Source organism: Eretmochelys imbricata, chromosome 7 (genome assembly GCF_965152235.1).
Source record: "Eretmochelys imbricata isolate rEreImb1 chromosome 7, rEreImb1.hap1, whole genome shotgun sequence".
In the NCBI taxonomy this organism is placed as follows: Eukaryota; Metazoa; Chordata; order Testudines; family Cheloniidae; genus Eretmochelys; species Eretmochelys imbricata.
In genome coordinates, this window is record NC_135578.1 from 71,978,438 (window position 1) to 71,994,183 (window position 15,746).

General features: G+C 39.0%; 1 protein-coding gene across 2 annotated transcripts in view; it reads right to left on the reverse strand.

The window, feature by feature from the left end:
• The window catches only part of OGDHL (oxoglutarate dehydrogenase L), a 97,932-nt gene extending 93,283 nt beyond the window's left edge, over nucleotides 1-4,649 (reverse strand). For both annotated transcript variants that reach the window (XM_077821478.1, XM_077821479.1), the window contains exon 1: nucleotides 4,443-4,649. In XM_077821478.1, coding sequence (XP_077677604.1) covers nucleotides 4,443-4,649 — 207 coding nt within the window. The remainder of the gene's footprint in view (nucleotides 1-4,442) is intronic.
• Nucleotides 4,650-15,746: the final 11,097 nt, after the last annotated feature.

A 15,746-nucleotide genomic window follows, 5' to 3' on the forward strand; every position in this document is an offset into this window, starting at 1 on the left:
AGATTAAGGCCATTTTCTGTTTTTTGAATTTAAGGGGCTGGCCCTGGGGAATGTAGTTCAAAAAAGCAACACTGCAGTCAAAAATGGCCCAAAATTTAGATTTGATTAAAAAAAAAAACAAAAAAAAACCAAGTACAGAACTTAAGACAAAAAAAAAAATCATTTATGTGACATTTAAAAAAATCCAGTAGAAATGTTTTGTCTGTTAAACATGATCTGTGATATTTACAATCCAAACACTGTAGCAATGAGTTTGTGTGCCAGAAGCTAAAAATTAAATTCATTAAACAAAAGCAAAAGTGACTAGTGCATTTTTCACTATCCAGACTAGGGGGACTGCAAAAAGTAAATACACAGCATAACCAGAGAAAAGAAAAAAGTAGATTTGCTAAATCTCAATTTTAATCATTCAAGTTGTTTATAGTAATTTAGAATATTTTCTTTTTTAATTATGATTTTAATCTGATCATGTCCCTTTCAACTTCACAAATGACACAAACAGATCAAATTACAATATCTGAGGCATTGTTAGAATGGTTTTTACCTACAAGACACTGAAATACCCACAAGTTCTTAAAATTGCAAAGCAGCCCTTTAAAAAGAGTCAATTACTACCAGAAGAATAGATCTCAGCTAATTCCAGAAGCAAAGCGAAGACAACAGACCTCCAGGCAAGCAGTTTTGTCAATGACCAGGATAACAATCTCTGTTTCTTTTGACTGCTTTAGAGCTTGTACCCTAACTGCTAAGCACTATTTGTTTAGGGGTAAGATGCCCATCAAAGAATGTTGGTCAATATATAAAATGTATCATCCTGCTTAAACATTTCTCATTTACTCAATAGCTTAATTATTTCAAATACAAGTGTACTTACTGTTTAAAAACCTCTCAAAATAAAAGTGTTAAAAAAAAAAACAGATAATAAAGTTGATTGATTTTGTTTTTCTCTTAATAAACCACCATGGTTGCAAGTATGACCTCGTGGTTCTCAAAGCACTGTCCAATGGACAGGGCACTGGGACAGAGACCGGGGTTCTAATTCTAGCTCTATAAACATAGGCAAGTCACCCCATCTTTCCGTGCCTCCCTTTTCTCTCCCACCTTTTGTCTCTTTTCCGCTTACCTAATAAGGTCACCATAGCATGGATTGTCCCTTACTATACATTTTTACAGCACATAGTACATGGGACCTCAATCTCAGTTTCAGCTTCTAAGCACTAATATAATACAATAATAGAGAAGCTGCCACCAAAGTTCTCACATAACATGGTAGTTTCCCTCTACCCAAACTGGCAGCTTAGCTGAAGTCACATTTTTCTGAACTGTGTTGCCACACACAATTAAAAAAAAAAAAAAAGGCAATATTTGCAAGTATAACAGATGCCTATTGACCTTTAAAATCCTCCTAAAGCTCCACTATCAGTAATCAACAGTGTACTGTAACAGGTGAATCTTATTTCCTTTTTTATTTTAACATCATTGTGCAGAACTTAACCTGTGTTGAGGACACAGTTAATATTAATTTAAACACCACATGTACAAAAATTTTCAACTTTACATGGATTTCTAGCCGTGAAAATCCATCAAAGTCAATAGGACATGCAATGTTAAAATGCTGTGAAACACTTGAAAAAGTGTATTAATCATTATATAAAAATGTATGATTCCACATCATTTTGCAAACAAAGTAAGGCATATTCTCCGTCTTGATGATCTTAAAGTCTAAAGATCTTACCCTGCAAATCTTTAAGAGAACAGTCGTTAGCCCTTTTCTTATGTGAGTCACTCTCGTGTGTGTACAGGATCAGATCTTAAGATAGACGAGACAGACTGGTTGCTGAAAAATTTACTCCAAGAAATCTTCACTCCCTAACACAATCAAAAAAATGGCTTCCAAATTACTACTGGCCAAAAAGGGAAAAGCCACATTATCAATTTACTATATTGAATGATGTTGTACATATTCCTTTTGATCAGCTGAACACCAACACACAAAAAAAATTTTGTTAAATTAAATTTTGTTTTCAGCCTAATTAAGACAAGAAGAAGAGATGAGCAAGTTCCATAGCTACATGGGGCAGTCAGGCATAAAAAGAGTAAACAATTGCACTTTTCTTAAAAGAGATGCTAACAGCAGCCATAAACCCTGGCAATCTAGAGGAGAAAAAATTAAAACCCTTTAAATACTTTTAAAACTGCCCATGTAATTAATAACCAAAAATTGTCACCACCTCAGAAGTGTTGAATTACATATGTGAAAAAAGAAGGTGGTCTCAGGACTATATCCACTGAATTCATAAACCCCACCATCCGATAGAACACTTGTTGGTAACTTTGCTGGCAGTCTCCTCATAGGAACCAAAGCCAGAAAGGGCCTGGAAACTGAACTACCTCTCTCGGCCCTGGAGATGGGCCATCCAGCTCAGAGGTAAGGTAAAACAGGGAAGCTTGCACAGTCTGTGCTGTACTTGTTCTGTGAAGAAACAGAAGCTTCAGTCACCACTGCTGTCACCTTTCACCAGAACTAAATTCACACACAGACGAACCAAAAGAAAAATCATAATTGCTAATTTTGGCCTCCCTTTTAATTTGTAAGCCTCATTTGACTCATTTCTAGATGATTTATCAGAGTAAAACCAAGTTCTAAATATGACACATTTATAAAAATGTGCCTAAACACAAACACACAATAGCAGGGTTTCACCAAACACTTGTTTGAACTATTACTTACAGAGCAAGACAGGAGAGTAATTTTCTGTAACTAAATAAGTTAAGATTCCAATCCATGCAAAAAATTAATGCATAAAAGCAAGTGAATTAGCATCCCCATACAAACAAGCAAGTCTTGATAATTGACAGAAAACATCATAGAGTAAGAAAAAAATTAGAGCTGTCAAGCGATTAAAAATTAATCACAATTAATTGCACTGTTAAGTAATAGAATACCATTTATTTAATTATTTTTGGTGTTCTCTACATTTTCAAATATATTGATTTCAAATACAACACAGAATACAAAGTGTAAAGTGCTCACTTTATATTTATTGTTGATTACAAATATTTGCACTGTAAAAAAATATATATATATATTTTTCAGTTCACCTAATACAAGTACTATAGCGCAATCTCTTTACCATGAAAGTTGATCTTACAAACGTTGAATTGTGTACAAAAAAAATAACTACACTCAAAAATAAAACAATGTAAAATTTTAGAGCCTAGAAGTAGCATTGAGTGGACTTGTTGTTCAGCCAGTTGCTCAGACTAACAAGTTTGTTTACATTTGCAGGACATAATGCTGCACGCTTCTTATTTATGTCACCTGAAAACGAGAACAGGCATTTGCATGGCACTGTTTTAGCCATCGTTGCAAGATATTTAAGTGCAGATGTGCTAAAGATTCATATGTCCCTTCATGCTTCAACCATCATTCCAGAGGACATGCGTCCAAGCCGACAACGGGTTTTGCTTAATAACGATCCAAAGCAACACAGACCAATGAATGTTCATTTTCATCATCATGAGTCAGCTGCACTTTTACAATAAAGAGATTGCACTACGGTACTTGCATGAGGTAAATTGAAAAATACCATTTCTTTTGCCATTTTTACAGGGAAAATATTTGTAAATAAAAATTGTGTACAGTGCTCTCTTTAGATTTTGTATTCTGTGTTGTAACTGAAATCAATATATTTGAAGAAGATGTAGAAAAACATCCAAAAATATTTAATAAATTTCAGTTGGTATTCTATTGTTTAACAGTGCGATTAAAACTGAGATTAATCAGGATTAAATTTTTTGAGTTAACTGTGTGGGTTAACAGCAATTAATCGACAGCCCTAAAAAAAATATTTTTCATTAACAAAAATACAATGTTTAGAGGTAACAATTAAGAAATAGCTAGCAGGTGTTTGGAATTTAGAAACATGTACAGAGTGAAATATTTTCCAAACTATAGAAACTTAAAGAAGGTAGTTTTACAAAACATTTAAGGCTGGAATTTCCAAATCCAGCATGGGGAACTGAGCACTCAGCTCCCTTAGGCAGCTGTAAAATACCACACCATATATATGACTTAAGTATAGCAGAGAACATGTTGTGACTCTATTACAAAGATTAGAAGCTTGAAATTTCTGTAAATCATAACTAATTTCCTTCAATAGACTGATTAAATAATCATATTGCTACAAAAAAATTCTGAAAATCAGATGTCTGCTTCTGTTAATATTTTCATAACCAAGACATCCCATATTCTTCAAACCAGTTCACCATACTTGGGCTTCTTATATTTTTATGTTGCTGCAATTTCATATCTTGCAATGATCAATATATAAGATAAGTTTCATTTAATAAAAGACCATTTACAAAACAGTCAAAGAGTGGAATCAATATTTATACTTTTTATCTTAACAGTAGAATTTTCAGTTAACATTTAGACTTACCTTATGCACACTTTTAGGGTTTTCAAGCCATGTGTAGTACATTTCCTCTACATAATTTGAATTACTTCCACTCAGGAATGGTTCTGTGGCTCCCGATGAAACATAACGTTGGCTCTGCAGAAATACCTTTCTGGCTACATCTTGCTTTACCAAAAATTGAACGCCATGAGGTTTCAAGGTAGCTACAAGAAACCTCAAATGACTCATGTTTGTTCATTAGGTAGAAGATCCAAGTCTATTAAAAAAGACAAAATAAACATAGTCGAAAGAATGCCCAACGCACTACAATATCTTACTATGAAATCTAGCCTTGTGCCATATATTTCCTCTTTAACAAAGTTCAAGCTTAAATACAAAATATCTTCAAGACAGTGGAAAGCCCACTGATCAGTTATGAAGCCAATGCTCTAATATCCCTGCTGTCTACAGCTGTGAAGGTGTTTCTAAGGAGTTGCCCATTCCCATTTCCCACACCCAACAGTCTATCTCCCAAACAGCTGACAGAATCTGGAACTGATGACCCTGAGGGCTTCTATGGCTATAAACAGGGAATTGCTTGAGCTATGTGCCCCCAACGTCCTGGACGCATGAAGAAAAAGGAGGTTTACTCACACCCTTTGGTGATATTGGCAGCTGTTGCTGCTGTCTCTCCTTGAAGGATGATGTGGCATTTTTAAAGACCAAACCCCTTACAGATATCCTAGAGGGCTTCCGCCCACATCTTACGCCTGGGAGGGGAAGATGGAGCTGCTGGTCCCAGATTCATAGCTCCATGTGTTATGGAGGGAGTGCATGGAACATTAAGTGTTCATGTTGGCTTTAGGTTTAAATAAGACAAGGTTACTGTAAGAAGTGGCTTGTGAATGACCACCTAGGTTATTCTTTTGAAGCAATTTATAATTCGTGTAAATGAGCACTCCTGAAAAGTGAAGGTGGTACACTGTTACACCCAACGACCACTTAGTTTCTTTGTTTGCTTGCTTGCTTTAACTGGACAAGTGAATTTCCTAGAATGTTGAACAAACAAACAAAAATCACACACATACGCAAAGAGTTTCATCTTCATCTGAGAAATTCTGAGCATTAACAACTTCCAGTGATGCCAGTTGAGGATACACAGCTCTCACTCAAAATTACAGTTCTAAATGTAAACTACAGTTTGAAACCTATACAAGAATCCAACTATTAGACAAATCAAAATGCAGGAAGACCAAAAATAATGTTAGGGGAAGATGGTAATTTTGTTTTCACTTTAAAACACCTGAAAAACTAAACATAAGGATATGATATAAAGCACAGATATTCAAAGTTAGCAGATGTCAGGGATGACATCTCGGAGTTATTGTGCATAGGTATTGCAAACACGATAATCAAAGCACAGTAATCGGCTACACTGATCCATTGAGACTGGTCTTTGCATGGATTATCTAGTTATGCTGCCAGTTTTAGCTGTGAATTTCCTTACTTGTGTTACTTGGGTCACTAACTAAACAATCACTAAAACAAAGCTTTTAAAGAAGCATATTAAAGTTTTAAATACACTTCTAAAAGATTCGAAAAGGTCACCAACTTAAAAATCACCTGTCTGATTTTTATTTTATTTTTTACCTACTATAGTTATCAGCAACATCGATGATGACTACAACTGACATAGATTAGAGGAAAAATATTTTTCACTTTGTGCATCTGAAAACACTTTGTGTATATTCAGTTCAACTGCACATAAATCATCCCTGTAGAATCAGTTTTCCCTGTTATTTGTGCGAGTCCTTCATGCTGCAACAGGAGAGAGAAAGACACTAAAACAAACAAACACACACACAAATCAAGAAGAGGTGGCTGTAAAACTCCTAAATTGGAAGGGGAATGAAAAGGCAATTATTTCTAACCCATTCGAACAAAGGTAGGTTTGAGAATTGGCATGAAAATATTTCTGAAGACATCACAATCACCAACACCTGGAGAAAAAAAAAAATATTCCCTCACATTCTCACAGGCAACTTCTACCCAATCACTGCCCAAACTGGGGGCACTAAACTCATTTGAAAAGGGCATTTTAAATGTGCTCCTACTGTAGAACTGATCAATGAAATGGTTTTTAATTGTTCACTTTATTAATATAACTTCATAATCAAAGTTCTGTAAAATGAAACATTCATTCATAAAACCGGTTACCCCAATAACTGACTAATTGAGTTTCACTTTCAATCCAATTGCTGCTTAAATCGCTGAAACGTATACTGTATTTTCCACTGAATGTATCTGATGAAGTGAGCTGTAGCTCACGAAAGCTTATGCTCAAATAAATTTGTTAGTCTCTAAGGTGCCACAAGTCCTCCTTTTCTTTTTGAGGATACAGACTAACACGGCTGCTACTCTGAAACCTGTTTCAACATTGTAACTTCTACTCACTGTTTGCCATTCCTTACACTTGTCTATATTGTAACTCAAACTCCATTTTAACTTGTCCCAAACTCCATTTTAAAATGCTCACTTCATTTTGTAAAAGCTTGTTGCAACCTTCATTTTTGCAAAACCCTGCTGTAATCTTACTAGTTTAGATATGTGAATGAGGTATGGGTGGATGATGGAATCAACCTCCAGCCCCAGCCTGTCCTGATGAAATGAAGTGTATACACCCAACGGCTGAAGATGCGGACAACAGCCCTGACAAAGTAAGAGGAGTCCACCCTCAAAAGAAAAGAACAAAAGTATAATAGAAGAAACATCAAAGCCAGGTCCTAGGCTGAAAGTCATGTCTGCAATTGACGGGTGATCCATCACACCAAACCCAGAGGCAGCGTGACACAGCAAGACCTATAGACTCTGGATTCAAATTAAAGCCTACAAAAAGGATGGGTGAGATGGAAGATTTTGAAGGGTAACATTCTGCTGCCAACATGAAAGGGAATTGGTGCATGGCCAACAGAGACCCAGCTCTTCCTTGTGCCTGGCTTTCCTGGCCAGTTAGCCGCCACAAGCTACGAACCCAAGCCTAGAACTCAAGCTACATTCAGGACTGGTAAGTATACAGCAACTGCAGAACGCGTGCGTGCGAGAAACTGAATGAAATGTTATAGCTATAACTGACTGCCTACTATGATTCTTTTTGTATTCACAATAAATGTGACATTTTGTCTTATCCCCTTTAATAAGGTCCTGATGGTTTTTATTTTATTGGTATAACACTACTTCTTACCATAGACAGATTCAGCCCTGTGCACTCAGAAGGCAAGTGTTGACAGACATGTGAGGTAATGAAAGAACTATTCCTATGCACATCTGAAGCACGCACACAAACACCTGCTTTGTTCCTGCTCCAAGCATGCTCCACAACAGATCATCTCCTCATGCCTAAAAGAGACCCAATGAAAATGATAGGCATGAAAATCCTCCCCTCATTTTTCTCAAACCTTCTCCTGATTCCAGATGTCTCTCCCTCTGCTGCAAGCAGCCCCAAAGATGTTATCCTAAGTCACAAAGGTCAAGAAACTTACTCTTAAGGAGATGCATGCTTTTAGCCCAATTGCTATTAAATATTTAAAAAATTTTTTGCATTTTGGTAATACTGGAGAGCTAACACAAGTAACCACTGTGAAAACCTTTGGGGCAAAATTAATGCCTTCACCTCAGACCAGAAAAAGTACAGAAGGTTCAGCTCCTAGAAAAAGTGTGTGGGTGTTTTGTTTTGGGGGTTTTTTTGGAGGGCGGGGGAGGGTGCAGGAGAAGGGGAAAGGAAATCATTCATGAACATAGTGCAAGAAAAATATAAAGATGCTAAAATCTCCACAGCAAAAAACAGGACAACTATTACATTAAAAAAATGGCAAAATATGTAAAACAAGATTATTATGAACATAGGAATATGGAAAGTAAGGCTAGCAAATGAGAAAGCAACCATCATCCAGCCTGATCTCCTAAATCCTTCAACCAGTACAAAACACATTAACCAGCAAAGCAGAGGAAATAACTTTGTGTAATTAGAAAAGGTTCTCTACAGTAAGCAGGAAGAATCCCCTGACGGAATCACCAGCATGCAAGGTGGTTTAGCAAAAGCTACACCAACTAATCTCACTGACGTTCAAGCAGCAGCACTTCTAGGACCATTAAAAAGGAGAAGCTCGTAATTGCTGTGAAATCCCTTATGATGTACAAAGCACCAGGCTCAGATGGGCTTGGGTCAGACTTCAATAACATTTTCCTCTAACATATATGCAATCCACTGTAGGGAGTACTCACACCGCCACACGTCAACTTTCTCCAGCTTAGATTCAAAGATCATAAAGCCTGAAGGAATGTAACGGGGTTGCACCCACCCCTCACAAGCACCCCTTCTGGTCGGGTGTGTCTGAAGTCTTTAAACAGTCCTGGCCCTGGTATCAGGCCATACCCTCAGGGCTTCCTCCCTGGAGGCAATGGTTTTGCCCTTTCTGAGCCCTTCTCTCAGGGAATAACTACCTCCCCAGAGGAGCAGGCCCTCCTACTACTCCTGGTCCTAACTCAGGGACCCTTTAAGTAGCAGCCACCATGTGCCACATCCCTTTTAACTAACTACATTTCCCTAGGCCACTTCTCAGCGGCCCTTAGGTTTGTCGAGTCCCAGGAGCCAGCCAGGAACACCTTACTTGCCCCCCAGTCCCTGCCAGCAACTATCTATCTTAGCATGTGCAGCTCCTGCAGCCAGTCAGGAGGTCCTTACTTGCTTCCCTGGTTCCCATCCAGCCTTTCAGCTCCTGCAGCCAACCAGGAGCACCTCTTCCTCCCTCCTCCATTCCCTCCTAGCACTGAGCTGCCCATGGTGCTGCAGTTCCCTTTCACCAGCCAGGAACACCATTTGCACTACTCTGGCTCTAGCAAGGAACTGACTCTGGTCTGCACTGCAGCTCCTTTTATGCTAGCCTGCAATCTTCTGATTGGCTAGCCCCTTGCAACCTCCTGAATAGTCTTTCTAAGCCACTTAGAATCATAGAATATCAGGATTGGAAGGGACCTCAGGAGGTCATCTAGTCCAACCCCCTGCTCAAAGCAGGACCAATGTCCAATTTTTGCCCCAGATCCCTAAATGGCCCCCTCAGGGATTGAACTCACATTTTGAAGACTTTGCTTCACTGCTCCTGTCCTGGGACAGGTGTAGTGGGGGCCTCTGGGCCTAGTCCACCCCATCACAAGGGACCATTGTGATTCTCTAGTCCGACGTTCTGCACAACATAGGCCATAGGACTCCATTGTATTAATTTGTTTGAATTAGACCATCTCTCTTTTTAAAAACATCCAATCTTGTGATGGAGAATTCACCACAGCCCTTGGTAAACTGTTCTAATGGATAATTACCCTCACTGTTAAAAATGTTTTTTTCAGTCTGAATTTGTCTAGTTTCAACTTCCAGCTATTGGATCTTGTTAAACCTTTCCCTGCAAGATCGAAGATCCTCTATTATCAAATTTCTATTCTCCACCTACGTAGGTATACACTGATCAAATCACCTCTTCAATTTCCTTTTTCGTTAACTAAACAGAGGAAGCTCCTTCAGTATATCACTATAAGGCATGTTTTTCCAGTCCTTTAATCATTCTCATGGCTCTTCTCTCCAATTTGTCAACATCCTTCTTGAATTGGGGGCATGAGAACAGGACACAATATTCCAGGAGCAGTTGCACCAGTTCCAAATGCTGAGGTAATACAACCTCCCTATTCCTACTTAATACTCCCCTGTTTATATATCACATTAGCCTCTTTGGCCACAGCATCACAATGGGAACTCACATTCAGCTGATTAGCCACCATGACCCCCAAGTCTTTTTCAAAGTCATTGCTTCCCAGGTCAGAGTACGTATGGCCTGTATTCTTTATTCCTAGATGTATAACTTTTCCTTTTACCATACTCAAACACATATTGTTTGCTTGCACCCAGCTTATCAAGCAATCCAGATGGCTCTGTATCAGTGACCTGCCTTCTTCATTACTTACCACTCCCCCAATCTGTGTTTCATCTGCAAACTCTATCAGTCATTATTTTGTGAGTTCTTTCAGGTCATTAATAAAAAATGATAAATAGCATACAGCCAAGAACTGACCCCTGAGGGACACCCCTAGAAACACACCAGCTTTGATTATGAAGATTCCCTGCCTACACTTAATTTTGAGAGCTATCAGCCAGTTTTTAATCATTTAAAACATCCTTTTTCTTTAAAACCAGAACAGAAACATATATTAGAACACTTTTGCCTTCTACATTATTACTGAAAATTTCATTTCTATCTAGTAATGAACCAATACCATTGTTAGGGTTCCCTTTATTCCTAACATACTTACACTCCTCCTTATTGTCCTTAACTCTGCTAGCCATTGATTTCTCCATATGTCCTTTTGCTTGCTTTACTGGTTTTCTACAATTCCTAGCTTCTAATTTATATTCAGTGCTATCAACTTTCCCTTTATTCCACTGATGTCACTTCATCCCAAAGCAGGCTGATTTCTTTTAAAACCAGTATAGTCTCTCTCTCAGTTATGGATTTTTGAGCATTTAGTAAAATATGCTTAAACAGTTCTCAGTTATCACTCATTTCTCTGTCGACAACTATCAAAAGAAAGGAAAGCCCTGCATCATTGTTAGATACAGGCTACAAAATCCCCTTATCAGGCAAACATATATTAAAGAAAGACATAGGGCAATTTAGTCCGGTGTGCATTCCACACCATCATTTTTCCTTTCATTGTTACAGATCTTACAGTTCTGTGGATACTGCACCTCACACACGGAGGGCAGCAGGCAACTGTGATATACATTCTCTCTGGACCAAGAACTGTGATACACGGTTTCTCCACTGTCTCCACATTAAAGAATAAGCCTGAGTGTAAAGAATACTCCTGGGGGAATTCGGCGCCCAATAATTACAAATTCTGAACACAATAATTTAAAATTCTGCATATTTTATTTGTCAAAACAACACAATATAAACACGCCAGTTTCAATTATTTTGGTAATTTATTTCAAAATACCTGTCAGCAAGTATGTCCGTAACAAAACGGACAACAAAAAAGGTTCAGGAAATATTTTTTGAAAAAGATTTCTTACTAGGCATGTTAATACAGAACTTTGAGTAATAATTCATTTAAACTACAATACAGAAACTTATTTCCCACATGACTCAGAAGTAGTGCAAAGGCTTGGGGGAGACAAGGGTAATGGAAGAACTGAGGGAGAGGGAAGTAATTGCTGGGAAGGAGCCTGGGAGCAAGCCTGGGGGATTGCTGGTTGTGGGTGGGAAAAGTATGGAACAGGTTGTTTGTTTGATTGTTTTGGGGGGGGGGAGAGAAGAGGGATTATTAGGGAATTGGGGAGCCTCTCCCATGCAGACCCTGCTTGACCCCTAGCCTCTCCCATTCAGTCAGGCACATCTGACTCCATCCCCATGCACCCCTTTCCCCCCCAACGTGTCCTTGCACCCCCACTCATGCACCCCATCCTCCTGTCCCTGCACCCCCACTCCCAGTCAGCACCCATCCCAGTCTGTCTCTCCCACTAGCCCTTCTAAACCCCAGTCTATGTGACCCACCCCAACAGCCCTATGCTGACTGTCTCCACCATATCCCATGCCTCCTCCCCTGGCTCTGCAGGCAGGGTGATGTGAAGAACGCAGCCTCTCCACCTCCCTATTGGCTGCTCTGACCAGTGAGCTGCCTTCCTGTGTTCTGGCACCAAAGCAGCCACTGGTGAGCAAAAGGAGTAATTGCAGTGCCTCTCCACCAGAATGCATTTTCTGCAGAGAAAAAAACATCTGTGGGGGACATGAATTCTGTGTGTGCACAGTGGTACAGAGTTCCCTCTGGAGCAAAAGTAGTATGTGTTTCAGCCTGCTAGGGGCACACAGAAGGATATCCTTGTGGCCATACTGGAAACGAACAACAAGATATGCAGTTGCCAAATACTCTCACCTGCACTACTGGTTTCAGCTAGGAAGAATATAATGCAAAGCATGCACCTATCTAACCATATGGAAGATCAATAAGGAGAAAAGGAGGACATGCTTACAGAAGTACAAGATGAAATGAATGGAGTCTCCTCAGTAAGATCAATATGCCAATAACGACTGAAAATAATTGGGAATACTGTCTAGTGGACTAAGCACGGGGCTGGAAGCCAGGAACTTCTGCATTTTAACCTTGATTCTGCTTTTGGCTGGCCTTGCTCAAACCATTTAACCTGTTTCGGTTTCCTCCCCTTTAAAATAGATAAGTAGTAATTATTTCACAAGGTTATGGCAAAGATGAGTTAGTGTTTGAACAGTGCTTTCAGATGTAAGGCAACGCAAAAAATCTTATTACTAAGAAGGTACACTACTCCCTCCAAAGTAAACGCTGAAGCTAGTTTCCTATTTAAGCCTATTTTTAATGACTACTCAAAGAGTATTACTAGTAGTATTACTACTAAAAAGAGTATCATCACTACTAAAAGGCCTACTGTGTAGTCCCTCCTCTGTCATGAGACACAAACATGCCCTGTCACTCTGAATCTCAAGGAGAGAAAAACTATTCTAATAATGGATCAGAAGTCAGGAAAGATCATATCCAGGATGCTGAGTCACCATGCAAAGACTCTGAGGTCAGAGTACACCAGGTTCCCAATATGAAACATGAATATAAAAACAGCAACTTGACTTTGTGAAATTACAGCCATCTTGAAAATACAATTCTTACCCCTATGTACTTTGCCACTGTTCACAGTGACCACTAAGCTAATATGATCATATTAAAAGGAACTGATAAGCTAGTTTACGAGATACTAGTCCTACAATATGTAGTGCATGTGCTATGGTATCTATGCCTAGAGCCCTCAGCATTCATTGACATCAATGAGGGTTTCATATTCCCAGTGTATCATGTCAATTCTTTCATAACATTACTAGATACAGCCTTTCCTATTCCTCCACACAGCTAGAACTCTCATTCGGGCTCTCATCTCAGTTACTGCAACATCCTTCTCTCTGACCTTGACAAATACAATCTTGGTCCACTCATATCCATTCAGAATGCTCTTGCTAAAATTGCTGTCCTAGCCCACTACTTTGACTTCGTCACCCCTCTCTCTGCATTCCTCCACTGGTTCTCCCCCTCTCTGTTGCATGAAACAATCTGCTTGTCTTCACTCTCATGGTATGCTCACACTGCAGCTGGGAAGTGTGATTCCCAGCACAGGTAGACAGACTCATGCTGGCTCTGCTTAATATAGCTCAGTTTAGCTGCCCAAGTCCAAGCCCACCTGACCCCCTGGGTCCAAGTTTGAGAGGCTAGTCTGAGACACTGCCAGTGTTGCAACATCCACACTGCTACTTTAGCATGCTAACTCAAGCTGACCCAGTATGTCTGTCCACCCATCCTGGGAATCACACCTCCTAGCTGCAGTGTAGACGTCCCCTTAAGGCCCTTCACAGTCTACCCCCACATTACCGATCATCTCTAATTCACTATCGAGATGTTAACTCTGATATGCCCATAATGCCAACCTCCATCACCAGCTTGTTATATCTTCAAACAAACATCTTCATATCTTCTCCTGTGATGCCCCTCAGACTTGGGAGGAGCTTGCCAAAAACATCATCCTTCATATCCTTCCTTAAAATTCCTTTTCCATGATGCCTACAAAAAAATTAACATTTATGGCCCTGGTAGGCTGAGATGACTAGCTATCAAACTGACTAACGCAGCCTCATTGTTTCCTTGTGCTCCTATCTGTTTCCATCTGTTATTATATACTTTTATTGTAAGCTCTTTGAGGCAGGAACTGTCTTTTTGTTTTCTGTTTGTACAGTGCCTAGCAAAACAGAGTCCTAGTCATACTAGAGCGCTCAGGTGCTACGGTAATACCAATAATTAATAAATATTTTTGGAAACAGATGATAGTCATACAAAAATCCAAAGCCATTTGGGATCACATTGGCAGAGTTAAGAATATATTTTTAGACCTCTAAGTGGTATTTTTAGTACATAGTTTATTTAATATAATGGCATTAAAAGCAATGATGTGCATAGCATATCATCTGCCACAGCATAATGTAAAAGTCCTCTATTTCTCATGTCAATGTGTTATCAAGGAAAGAACGGATACGTCACAATGAGGCGTATGACTTCACAGCAGGAACAAGAAAGCCAAGAGGTAAGTGGGTACAAATCCTTGCTTATACATCACTTTGCTCATTGGTATGCATGAATGCATGCATAAATAAGGCATGAAAAAATATAGGGATACAAAGCATGCACACTGAATTAGTCCTTAAAGGGTCACTATCAACTTAAAAACCATACCTATATATTGGAAGATATTTCACCTACCTATGCTACAAGTATTGGTAATATTGTTATAGCAAAGAGCCAAGAGCAACTGCAAAAGAAAAACATTTTAAAAATAAGGAAGTGATGGTAAAAGCACAAAACTTGACCGGGGTATTCATGGCAGATGTAACACCAAAAGCTACTTTTACCTCATTTTTAAAAATACGGACTAGATCTCAAGTTGATTGTATCCCTTAAATATTCCAGCAGAGAAAAAAGAGAAGCAAGGTGTCTACAAGTGACTTCAGCCATCTTCCACTTGTTCTGCTTAAATTTCAAAAGAGGGTCAGTGTCCCATTTTAAGAGATAATGCAATTAACAACTACATAATCCACAAACTCAAAGACAGATTAGTTGTCTTCCAGGACGGTATAAAGATTATTGCGGAGGCAAAAATGTTACTAGACATATTATCCCTGACTAACAAAAAAAAGTGATACCTCATTTTACACAGATATGAAACAGAAGTGGACAAAGCCATCTCTGATGTAACTCCAAAGTCAACAGGTTTACATTAAGGATTAATTTTGCTCAATAAATCTAATGTCCTCCTGATTCCTCCTTGTGCTTGCTGCTCTCCAGCACAGACAACAGCTGTCAGCATCAACACTTAGCAAATCAGAGACCACAAGTGTGATCACAGAGCATTCTGGCCTACTCAGCCCTGAGCCCATCATTCAAAAACCAGCACAAAGGGCAACAGACAGAATCAAGAAGCAGTTAGGATTATTCCATTTCACAATGCCTCCTAAATCAACCTTGAAATGAAAACAGTGATTGGCAAGGGAGCATGCTGAGTTGGGAGCAACCAAAAGGAAAATATTAATTAAATCTCTACCAGGGATTGAAAAATGAGAAGGAAGTACTGAACTGGAAGGAAAAGCAAACTTGATATTTATTAAACAAAATAAACCACTCCAGCATTAAAATAGTGGAGGAAGACAGACAGCATTAGGGGATTTAAGTCTGAAAGCC